General features: G+C 43.1%; 1 protein-coding gene across 1 annotated transcript in view; it reads right to left on the bottom strand.

Annotated features, from left to right (window-relative positions):
• Positions 1-12623, bottom strand: part of DNAH9 (dynein axonemal heavy chain 9) — a 419100-nt gene that overhangs the window by 141000 nt on the left and 265477 nt on the right. The window contains exons 46-49 of the mRNA XM_075561068.1: positions 11984-12126; positions 11460-11621; positions 10070-10303; positions 1248-1508 (exon numbers count right to left, since the gene is read on the bottom strand). Coding sequence (XP_075417183.1) covers positions 1248-1508; positions 10070-10303; positions 11460-11621; positions 11984-12126 — 800 coding nt within the window. The remainder of the gene's footprint in view (positions 1-1247; positions 1509-10069; positions 10304-11459; positions 11622-11983; positions 12127-12623) is intronic.

Here is a 12623-nt window from a genome sequence, read left to right as displayed (position 1 = left end):
AAAGATTGTAAATAATAAAATCCAAAGCCAGAGGAAGGAATGATACCGGAGGCTAAATTCTCAACACTTCGTTTTAGAACATTATGGATGATAGTGGAATCCCCAAGCCCATTTGCAGGGTCCTTCTGTGGATTGAGTCTACAGTGCATCCTCACTGACCATAGTCTAGGAATGTGAATCGATTTCATGTCAGACAAAGAGCATTGTGAAGTGGATCTAGCAGCTGAAGCTAGGATGGAATGTAATACCTTGTTGTCAGACCTCCCAGTTTGTTGTTTGACCCATTTTGAATTTATTCTGGTTTTAAAATATTTTCTGCCATCTTTTTGATTGGGGTTTTTCTGTTTTATTTGGTCAATGCTGCTGAGTCCTTTTTGTTTTGCCTTTGTTTTCTGTTTCTCTGTGTAGTGAGTCAGGATGGGTGGATATATGAAGATAACATTTAGGGTCATGGAAGGGGGAGGTTGGGGAAATGGGTCCAAGAAGGAAGAAAATGTTCCAAAGTTAATTGTGGTGCTGAAAGCACAATGCTTCTCAATATGATTGAGCTACTTAATTGTATGATATGTTAATTATATCGCAATAAAACCATTTAAAAAATCACTGCCAAGAAAACACTATGCAGAGTAGTTCTACTCTGTAACACATGGGGTTGCCAAAATAGACTCAGCAGAAACGCATAGGGTTACTATGAGTTAGAACCAAACACTTTTAGTGTGGCATCCAACAATAATTTTTACTTTCTAAGTTATTTTTCTGTATTTTTGAACCAACATCTTATTTTAGTTTCATGCCTTACTTTTATGGATCTTAAAAGGTTACATGTCCTATAATACCTCATGGTTAAATGAAATTATGTAGCCAGAGATCCCTAGACTTGGGTTCTGAAGATATAAATTCCAGTCCTGACTCTACTAGTTGGATTTGTGACTCTAAGAAGTCACTCCTACTTTGGGTCCTGGTTTTCTCCTCTTTAGAGGGAGGAGACTGCACTGGATGCCCCCCGGAGTTTCAACTGTTTCACATCTCTGGGAGTGTATTAGTATCCGGTGGAGGTGGGCATATGGCGGGTATAAATAAATGTCTGTTTGCCTCAAGAATTAACCAGTGTTAGTCCCTGCCTTAAGCCTTCCTCACGGAGTCCTTGTATTCTTTGGCACCCTGTGATACTGAGCTGACTCTAGGTTAAAAGAAGAGACCTGCTCCTTGTTCCCAGGACAATCCGGCGCCTGCCACCCGCCTCCTACCTTGTTGAGTGTGTTGAGAGCAGCCTGGGCTGCTGCCAGGGCAGGCTCTGCTTTGGCCAGGTCTTCCTCACAGTCCTTCTGCTTCTGCTTCACCTTGAGCATGATGAGTGCTACCTTCTGCTCCTCCTCGTCTGCGATGGCTTTCTCCTTGCTCACTTTATCAGTCTCCACGCCGACCACCTGAATCAGTCTGTCTGCATCTTCATTTTTCTGCTTCAGTTCCACTTCCTGGGTGGCCAGCTTGGCTTTGAGATCATCCACCTGGGTCGGAGAAGCACAGAGTCATTCAGTGTAGTGACAGGGGCACAGCTTAGGACCAAACCTCCTGGGAGGAGGGGAGAAATGCTGGACTCTCAAGATAGCAGATAGATGAACATCTCTAAACACATGCCCCGAACTTTCTCTGGAATTCGCAAATGACATGGACTGCTTCTTCATGACCAACTCCCCAAACCAACCTCACTGCTATTGACTCGATGCTGACTTATAGCGATCCTACAGGACAGAGTAGAATTGCCCGTGTGGGCTTCCAAGACTGTCATTCTTTACAGGAGTAGAAAGCCCTGCCTTTCTCCTTCAGAACAGCTAGTGTTCTCAAACTGCTGTCCTTTTGGTTAGCAGCCCAAACGGTAACCACTACACCACCAGGGATCCTCTGTCTTACTGGTATTGAGGGCAATATTTTCTAAGACTTCTATAATAGCATAAGGTCTTGCACATGGTAGGTCCTTAATAAAAATCAGCCACTGTTTAATTGAAGTTGGCCTATGTATAATGTGCTAAGGATTCAATAAGAAATAGAAAGGGTTTCTACTGTGAATTCTTATAAGATGTACACAGGCAGGTTGCAATGAGACAGGGCAAATCCCAGTGGTCCAAGCCAACTGGATTCCCAGTGAGCTACTGAAGAAACCATAGTCTAGAGGCAGGAATGAAATGATGGCAATGACAGCATTTGGAAAGCTATTTCTCTCTGTGATCAGCTAGAGATAGAGGGGTCACTTTCTATCTGCACTCTGGTCCTTGGAGCCCATTGGTTCCCAAACGCAGGGACCTGGAGCAGTCACATCAAAATCACCAGGGAACTTGCTAAAATCCCATTGCCATCAAGTTGGTGCCGACCCTTAGCAATGGTGAAGGACCAAGATTGGCCCCAACGTAATCTTTATGGACGTAGATTGCTATGTCTTTCTTCTGAGGAGCAGCTGGTGGGTTTGAACCACTGACTATTTGGTTAGCAGTTGAATACTTAACCATTGTGTCATGGGGTTCCTGAGAACTTGGTAGAAAAGCAAATTCTCAGGCCCTACCCAGGATCTGGAGCCCTGATGGTATACTGGTTACCTATTGGACTTCTAACTGAAAGATCAGCAGTTCAAAACCACCAGCTACTCTGTGGGAGAAAGATGAGGCTTTCTATTTCCATAAAGAGCCATGGGTGAAGGAGAAGGAGGTTTGGCTTAGGGAGCATTGAGTTTAATTTAATGGTGGTAGAACAGTTTGGAGAGAGATATCAAAAATGGTAACACAGCACAAAGAGTATAATCAATGGCATTGAATTATACATGCTATTGTACTGAAATTGTTGAATGGGAGACTGTTTTATTGTGTATATTTTTGCCCCAATTGAAAAAAAAACATTACATGAATAACAATGAGTACAAGGAAGAAGAAAATGTTCTAAAATTAATTGTTGTAATGACTGTACAACTCTTCTTGATATGATTGGACTAATGAATTATATGATATGTAGATGAAGTGCCCATAAAACTGTTAAAAACAGAGAGAGTTTCAGTCTCAGAAACTCACCAAGGCAGGTCTACCCTGTCCTGTAGGACCATTGTGAGTTGGCATTGACTTGTTGGCGCTGAGTTCTGTTGTTTGGCTTTTTTATTTGATACCCTATATCTGGGAAGCTGATGGGTGGTGCAAACAAAAATGAATACTCTTGGCTTCTAACAGAAACATTGGAGATCCAGTGATCCCAGAGGTGCCTTGGAAAAAACCTCTTGTGATCTACTTCCAAAAAATTATCCATCGAAAGATCCTATGGTTTTCAAGCAACCAATGACCTATTATTTAACCATCAAAAAACACGAAGTATTGATAAATGCTACTACATAGTTTAACTTTTTTTACTCAAACCATTTTATTAGGAGCTAATACAGACATCACACCTTTCCATAATTCAATCATATCAAGCAGTATTGTACAACTGCTACTGAAATCGGTTTCAAAACATCTTCTTCCTTCTTGAGATCCTTGATATCAGCTCTCCACTACTTCCCTCCCCACCCTCACTGTAACCCCCCAAGAATTCTTATTCTAGTTGTCTGTATAGGTTCATCAACCCTGGGTTTCATATGTTGAAAACAACCTTGAATCTTCTTGAATCTTGATTCAAGAAGGCTGCCCACAATGATAAAAAAAATAACAGAGATGAACCCCAATATGAAAAAAGACCCACAGAAATTATTTTTAAAATATCAAGCCCAAAGTGTATCAGAGGAGAGATCAAGTGACAAGGTTTGAACCGTTCAAGTCAGCTTCATCATTTTAATCTATGATAGTTGTCTCTCTAATACTCTGTGTCTGATAACCAATTTATACACATCCCTCAATTATGGCTGAAGGGAAATCACTGGACGCTCATTCCCTGTGTAGATCTACAAATGTATTTTGGGTTTGCACCGTCTTCTATAGCCTTCTGCACACCAGAATAGAGATTAACTTTGAAAACATTGTGCTGAGTAAATGAAATCCATCACAAAAGGACCAATCTTGCACGATTCCCCTTAGGTAACTCTCTACAAGGGGCAAGTGTAGAGAGATCAAGGTTTAGTCATGGATACCAGGGGCTGGAAGAGGGAAGAGAAAGGAAGACAATGCTTAGCAGAGTTCCTGTGATGGGAACATTTGGGAACCGATGGAGTGATGGCGAAACAATGTGGTGAACATAGCCAATGTCACCAAATATGAGAAGATTGTTAAAATGGAACATGTTTTGTTACACACGTGCATGTGTTTACCACAATAACAAACAAACAAGCAAAACCATAGAGAGCACAGTTCTCCTCTGACACATGGAATCACTGTGAGTCAGGGGAGATGTCAGGGCAATCTGTACGGCAGACATAGGGAATCTAAAACTCTGAGGCCAGGGCTCAGTCTTTAGCAGGCTCTCCAGGTGATGCTGTTGTTCACCTCAGTTGCTGGCTTAGTGTTTTGGCCCTTTCAGATGCAAAGGAAAGACTCAGTCCTATTTATTTCTGGGAAGTAAAAAGGTCATTTGTCTTTGTAACATGGGCCATAAACTTTTCAATCCAAAGTGACCTCTTGACTCTCATTTTCCTGTATTCTATTTCATGCAACAATTGAAGATTGCTTCAGAGCTCCCGGGACATGTCAAACAGAATCAAATGCTTTATGATGCAAAATGCACAAGAGGGAAAATAAAACTGAGGCTGAGATGATGCTGATAATTCCCTTTTCATGGCACATCAAAAGAAAAGGAAAGGAAAGAGCGGAAAAGAATGCTCTTTAATTCTGTGTATTCATAGAAACTGGAGACTTTGTGGTAACCTCAAATAGAGGCCTGCTCTCTAGAACTTGTCTTATATTTAAATGTTGGAAGGTTAATCCATTTCCATCTCCCGTTGTTCAGCTGCAGAGAGTTATTTCTATAAGGACAAAGATGCAATTGTAAATCAAAATGATTGAGGCACATAATCACCCCAGTCAGCAAACACACCAGTAACTTTTTGTTCCTTTTTAAATCTTGGGAGATTTGAGAAAATTGAAGCTTTCTTCTTCTTCTTCTTTTTTTTTTTGGCTGTTATTCTGTTTAGTTGATTGTAGATATGGTTTATGGTCTCAGGCTCAAGGTAAATAATCACCAGCACTGTGAATAGGTGCTTTATAGCTCTTAAGCTGTGAGGTGACATCGTGTGACAGGAGGGTCCCAACAGCCACAATTAGGCCTCCCCCACACAGTTACCGAAAAGGCATAACTCAGGGCCATTTAATGGCTCTTCTTCATTAGAACCAAAGACCAAACCAAGCCTTCTGCCATTGTGTCAATTCTAATTCCTAGCATCCGATATCCTTCAAGAGAAAGTAAATTGAAAAAAGGTTACTTTCAATCTGTCTCTTTTATTTTTTTCCCCCTTTACTCTAAGCATTTGAGCCATAATTTGAATCTCTTCTATTTCTAACTGCCATCAAGTCAATACTGAGCCACAGTGACCCTATAGGGCAGGGTAGAACTGCCTCTGTAAGTTTCTGAGACTGGGATGGTTTACGAGAATAGAAAGCCATCTTTTCTCCAAGGAGCTGCTGGTAGTTTTGAACTGCTGACCTCGTGAATCGTACCCCAACACATAACTACAATATGACCAGGGCTCCTTCTTATGTAGACACTACTAAGCCTTGAAAGGAAGATTAAGAAGGAGAGCTTCCCAAACCCTGAAGAGGCCCTTTCCCTCAGTCCATGACTATTGACTGTGTATGTGAACTAGGAGGCTTACTGGGGGACGTGGTGATGGGTATTCCTGCCTTCTTCAAGGTCTAGGCACCACAAGCTATAAGGGGAGGCCAAGTTTCCCAGGATCTTCTTATCGGGGCTCTAGAAACTTGGTGAATAAAGCTGAGGGGATTGTTTTTGCTGTTGAGAGCCATTGGTTCTGACTCACAGCCTCCTGTGCAGAGCAGAAGGAAACGTTGCCCAGACCTGCACCATCCTCACAGTGGTTCCTGCAGCCTCGCTCACTGTTGCAGCCACGGTGTCCATCCATCTCATTGAGGGTCTTCCTCTTTTTGGCTATGAGGTCTCTCTCCAGGAACTGTTTGCTCCTGACACTATGTCCCAAGTATGTAAGTCCTTATGAAAGGGGGAAAGATTAGGGATAAAAGGAGTTGTCTCCATCAAATGTCTACCCTCAATGAACATTAGCTGCCCATGCCACCATAAAGGGGTTGCAATAAAATCAAGCACACATTAGACACAGATGGGGACAAGCCAAAGCTGAGCTTGGGCAGAGCCAGGTCACCTAGACCCAGGCAGAGATCAACCTGGGCACACCCGCACTAGGCACCAGCGACATTACATCACACACTCAGACACTTGGATTGGATCCAAACCCTCAACCACATGCATGGCTCCCCGACGCCCCCCAGCCAGTGGGGATAGGAGGACTACCCAGACTGATGGCAAGCCGCAGCCCTCTCTCAGGTCAGAGCGTAGGCTCTCCCCGCTGGGCATGGTGTGCACCTGCGAGAGCTCTCAGGGTGTGCACATGAGAGGGCTTTCACTTGCACTGTTTTCTTCTTTTTGTTCCAGGACTGCCCTTTGGTTCTGTGGACTCCTTGTATGGGCCAGTTTTCCATGTGGTTTTTCACGATCCCCTAAAGTGGGCATTTTTGGTAGTGAACTTTCCCACGGCCCGATTTCCAGAGGTAGCATGGATAACCTGAGACTTTATTACCCCAAACTTCCCTTTCCCTCATAAAAGTTGCTTGAATTTACATAAGTGTTTCTACAGCGCCAATTCTTTCAGCATTGAGAAGCAAGAACTGAGGGAACCCAGCCCAGAAAGCTAACATTTCTAGTCATCTAGATTGGGAGATGAATTTGGGTTTCAAGTAGGGTCTCCGCTTGGGGATGTTTTCTCTCCGTAGTTGTTGTTATTGTGAGTTACTGTTGAGTCAGGTCACAGTGATCCCTGACCATCCTCATGACGGCTGGTATGTCTGAGTCACTGCTCAGGCTGTATACACGTCCGTCCTTCTGAAGGGTTTCTGCCTTTTTCTGACCCTTCTACTTGACCAATGTTTTTTTCTAGTGATTGAACTTTCTTGTTTACATATCCAAAGTGAGCGAGTTGAAATCTCACCAACTCCCATCTGCTAGGGCCAGCATCCTGAAACCAGGCTCTATGCCTTTTATGTTCTACAAAAGTAATTTTTAATTCCACCCACCTCTCATTTATACTGTGTCTGTAATAGCAGCAGCAAGAAGCGAAGACACTTGCTTAGCATCATAGCAACATACAAGTCTTCACTGACAGGTGAGTAGCGGGTGACCAGGCAGTGCCTTGTCCAGGAATTGAACCCATGGAAGGTAATAATGCCACCACCAGAGAAGTGATGCTACATTGAGGGGATTTCGATGAATAAGATGAAATAAAGTGTGTAGGAATTATTGAATGTAAAACGAATGATCTACCCTTGTTTTGGGTGGTGGTGGGGGTGGTGGTGCTTGGCAAGGAGGTGGAGGTGATAAAGTGATGGAATTAAATGTAATTTCCAAAAACACAGCCACCAATAAAAGAATTCAACCACTAGCCACCAATGTCTCATTCTTGTTAAAGGAGATCACTTAAAGTGGAAATCACACATTACTGAGTGCTCAAAGACCCAGGGATGACATAAAAAATAGAGTACTAGTTGCTATTCTGTGAGGGGGGTGTAAAGCCTGGAATCCCATCCCCTGATTCCAGGAAACCATCCTTTACACAGAATCATCAACAGTTCTTAGAAGCTAAGTGGGCAGAGGTAGAACAGGGGCTAGTGGAGAGGCAGAAGGTTCTGAGGGCACTGTAGGTTCGCAGAAGAAAGGAACAGAAAAAATGCTTTAATTTGCTTGTAATGCATTTGAGACTATTTTATGCTCTGCAAGGTCAGAGCGGAGAGAACCCGCATGTGACGAAGAGAAAAGGTTCTACAATTTCTTAGCAAAGGTGTATGTATACCAGATGAACAGCTAGTGTTTGGACTTGGGACCTATATGCCGCACAGACTCACCCTATCACTATACCTTTCAGAAACTGTTTTGTACCTCACACAAATAGAAATAGAGTAGTGTCACAGATAATTTACACCTGCTATTTCTTGGCAAACAATGAGTCTAAACAGATCTCATCTTGCCTGAAGATCAACAAAATAAATAAGGACTTTAGAGAAAATAAGGAACAAAGAAGACTAAGTGGAAGAACATAGCTATAGGAATGAACTATCATGGGACCCAGACAAATGTTCAGGAAAATGTTTAGTACTGCAGTGAAATGGTTGGTTGCAGAAAAATATTTAAAAGCAATAAGATGTGTTCAAATGGAAAAGGACAGTATTAGAAATGTCAGCTAGGAAATTAAAAATGCAGTATCATAATCAAATGCAATGTGAGCACAAGAAGTGGAAGCAACAGTACACAATATTAAATTAATATTGCAGGAGAGACACTTGGAAAGCTCTCCTAGAATGTAGAGGAAAAAAGGCCAAATAGATTAAAACAATGAACAAGAACACAGTTGATATGAAGTACAGCTGCTCACTGCTTCTAAAGAACAGATTATGTGGAACAAAACCATATACCACACAAAAATATGCTCAAGAAGAGAAAGACAAGGGCCCACTAAATGAACTTAATACCTTTAGCTATGAGGGGGCTTGAGCCAGTTCACAGAAAAATGGAGTTAAAGGATAATGGAATGTTCCAAGAACTCTCTGAAGCTCTTTTGTACATCACATCCTGGCATGCAGAAGTAGAAGTGGGGAGAAAGGGCAAGTCAGAAGCTCCGTAGAACGATTCCAACAGCCATATTCTAGAAAACGAGGTCAACAAAGGGTTTATCTACCTACAGGAAAACACGACATCCAAGTCTTAAGTTGATCATAATTTTGTTTAACTGTGAAATTGTATGACTGTCTCACCTGCGTCTGAGAGGCAACCTGTGTTGCTGGTATCCAGAGAGCCGAGAGGGGCCACCAGGGAAGCAGAGATTATTAATGGGCATGCGCAAGGGACCGAACAGACCCTACTAGATTTATCTCCAAGTCTCAAGGGAAGGATAGTGATTTGACTGAAATTAAATTGTTCCATTTTATACTCTATCAGTGTAAGATTATTAAAAAAAACAACAATAGACAAGCCATTTAGGAGTCTGTGAAGACGTACAGGAGATGAAACAAAGTTTACATTTCAATGACTCTTTAGCAAATAATCCAGGAAGAACAAAGAACACAGGTTTGGTGTAATGCTCAATCACTTCTCCTAACTAGTCATCGCTTTTGGTTTTGAGGATGGATGGAAGGGAAGTGAACTGGAGAGGAAAGGACAATAGAGGATAACGGTATCGTTAGCTGCGGTGGAGTGAACTTTGTCTCGTGGTACCCTCAATTACACCAGATCTCCAGGATCGCCAGGCTGTGCCGGCCTCATAATCACTGTCATCTCTAAGTCCATCCTCCTGGCTACTGTGGCAATTCACTTCCTTCACTGACCTACTACTTCTCTAAACACAATGTCCTTTTCTGGTGATTGATTCCTCCTCGTACCATGTTCAGAGCAAGCAAGCTGGCTGAGATTCTGTTGTGACCCATAGTGTTTTCATTGCCTACTGTTTGGCAGCACATCACCAGGCTTTTATTTCTAGTTTGTCTTTGTCTGGAAACTCTGCTGAAACTTGTCCGCCAAGTATGGTCCTGCTGGTATTTGAAAGTGGTGGACAGCATTATATTCATACAAGCTACACAACTTCTGCCAGCACAGCAAGCATGCAAGACACCACACCACGACACACGGGGAAACGAAGAGAGAGTCCTTAGAGAATCTGAGCACCAATAAAACCAGACCTGAAGCTGAAGGTGCGGACAGGTTAGCCTCAGCTTTGGACACTGTTTCTAATGACATCAATGATTTTCAGAAAGTGTTCTAACTGGCAGTGACCTGGATTGTAACCTTCTTAGTTCACCGGAAAGGTGCCTCTCTCTCTCCCTCCCTCTCAGTCCTCTGTAGATAGGAGAGGGATGGAAAGGATGCTACTCACCTGGGAAGATGTGCTGTGGAGCTTCAGCAGCCCATTCTCAAGCCGCTCCATTTTGGACCCGAGCTCTTTTCCATTTCTGCGCAGCAAGCTCTGGTAGAGTCTGACGAACTCCAGAAAGGATTTGGGAGTTGTGTAGTTGTAGCGCTGCTCATTGCTCAGGTAAGACTGGGAGGTTTGGTTGACACTTGTGTGCACAAAGGCCATGAATTTGCTAATGGACAGCTTTACTGTAGGCTAAAACCAAAAAATCAAGAAGTAATGATGAGATGACTACTCAACCGACTGGTTGCTTCCACCAGGAAAAAGTTGTGCTCTGATAACTCTATTCCAGCCTAACCTTTCACCATGAAATTAAAAAAAATCATTTTATTGGCAGCTCATACAGTTCTTATAACATTCCATACATTCAAATGTATCAAGTAGATTTGTACATATATGTTGCCATCATCATCACCCTGAAATTCTTGTACCTTGTGTTAGGCCATGAAACTCCCTGTACCTTGAGTTAAGGAAGGTCTTAAGGAGTATCTTTTTGGTGAAGAAAGCTGATGGTGCCCGGCTATCAAAAGATATGGCATCTGGGGTCTTAAAGGCTTAAAAATAAACAAGCATCCATCTAGCTCAGAAGCAACAACGCCCACATGGAAGAAGCACACCAGCCTGTACGGATCATGAGGTGTCAAAGGGATCAGGTATAAGGCATCATCACAACAAAAAATCATATCATTGTGAATGAGGGGGAGTACGGAGTGGAGACCCAAAGTCCATCTATAGGCAATTGGACATCCCTTCACGGAATGGTTGCAGGGAGGAGATGAGCCAGTCAGGGTGCAGTGTAGCAATGATGAAACATATAAATTTCCTCTAGTTCCTAAATGCTACCATCCCCACTATCATGATCCCAATTTTACCTTACAAATTGGGCTAGACCAACGGATGTACACTGGTAGAGATAGGAACTTGAAACACAGGGAACCCAGGACAGATGATCCCTTCAGGATCAGTGGTGAGAATGGCAATATCGGGAGGGTGGAGGGAGGGTTGGGGTGGAAAGGGGAACTGATTACAAAGATATACATATAACCTCCTCCCTGGTGGGATGGACAACATAAAAATGGGTGAAAGGAGATGTTGGACAGTGCAAGATATGACCAAACAATAGTTCATAAATTATCTAGGGTTCATGAGGGAGGGGAGATCAGGGAGGGAAGTGGAAAATGAGGAGCTGATGCCAGGGGCATGAGTGGAAAGCAAATGTTTTGACAATGATGAGGGCAATGAATGTACAAATGTGCTTTACACAATTGATGTATGGATGGATTGTGATGAGGTTGTAGGAGTCCCTAATGAAATGATTTTTTAAAAAGGAGTAGCTACTTCCCCTTCTCACCTCAATGTTTTCTGTGTTTTGCAAGAAACGGAGGCTGACAGACTCTAATGCTTGCTGAGGCCACTCATGGAACCAGTTGATGGCTGTGCAATTCACAATGGCTGGGAATTTCCTGCTTCTCACCCTCAGCTTATTCCCCACAGGGGAGAAACAGAGAGTCACCTGAAAAGGCAGAAGATGGGGAGAGTCAAGATGGCATGAACGCTAACTCACCAGAGAAATGCATATGGCTTCTTTATTTTTGTTTCTTAAAAAATTTGTAAAGCACATCTAACAGTGCCAAGAGTTGTGAAAGCAGGCCTTTCCAGCCAAGTGTGGTGGGTCCACATGATGCCAGAGGGAGGTTGCTGCCCATAGAAGTGGATGAGAAGTGTATCCTTGTAACAATGCTCAGGCTGAGAAGGGTTACTCTCAGCACTGCAACCCTACCACCCTCTCCCAAGATAGTGAAAAAGGACACCTGGCAGAGTCTCCCTTCAGCCATCTTGGTGCCTGCTAATCATGGGTAGCTTATCTGTCTCTACCTTCAGTTGTCGTCGGACCCGATCTATGAAGAACTTCCAGCAATTCTCTCTGTTGTCGACAAGGCCCTGGTTCTTGACTTCATTCCTCACATTGCTTATGATGTTTTCAACTTCATCATCTGAGAAGAGATCAGGGATCTCCCCTGGGAGGACAAGAAACACCCACGAGCACTTTAGCATCTTGTTGCATGGTGCAAGCTGACACAGGAGGTCATATTACATTGGGTTCCAACACTTTGGTTTTCAGACTAGGTTTCACCAATGTCCAGGGCAGGGGAGAATACATTAATGAGTGTAGGGCATCCTCTTGTCCTGAAGTCAGCTGTTGGAAGCACTAAGCCCAAATCCATTGCTGTCCAATGGGTTTCAACTCATGGAAACACCCTGTTTGATAGACTAGAACTGCTCCATGAAGTTTTCTTGGCTGATACATTTATGGAAGCAGATTGGTAGGCCTTTCTTCCATGGGACTGTCTGGTGGGTCTCAACGCTCATCCCTTCACTTAGTAGGTGAGTGCCAGCAATCTTGGAACTCTAGTTCTTATAGCTTTCATGAACTGGCTGGTAGAGTTGAACTACTAACCTTTTGGCTAGCCATCCAACACCTAGCCCACAGCACCACTAGGAACAACATAAGCCA

This window comes from Tenrec ecaudatus, chromosome 10, assembly GCF_050624435.1.
Source record: "Tenrec ecaudatus isolate mTenEca1 chromosome 10, mTenEca1.hap1, whole genome shotgun sequence".
Taxonomy (NCBI): Eukaryota; Metazoa; Chordata; class Mammalia; order Afrosoricida; family Tenrecidae; genus Tenrec; species Tenrec ecaudatus.
The sequence above is the reverse complement of the archived record's forward strand: the minus strand, read 5'-3'. Positions and strand labels throughout refer to the sequence as shown.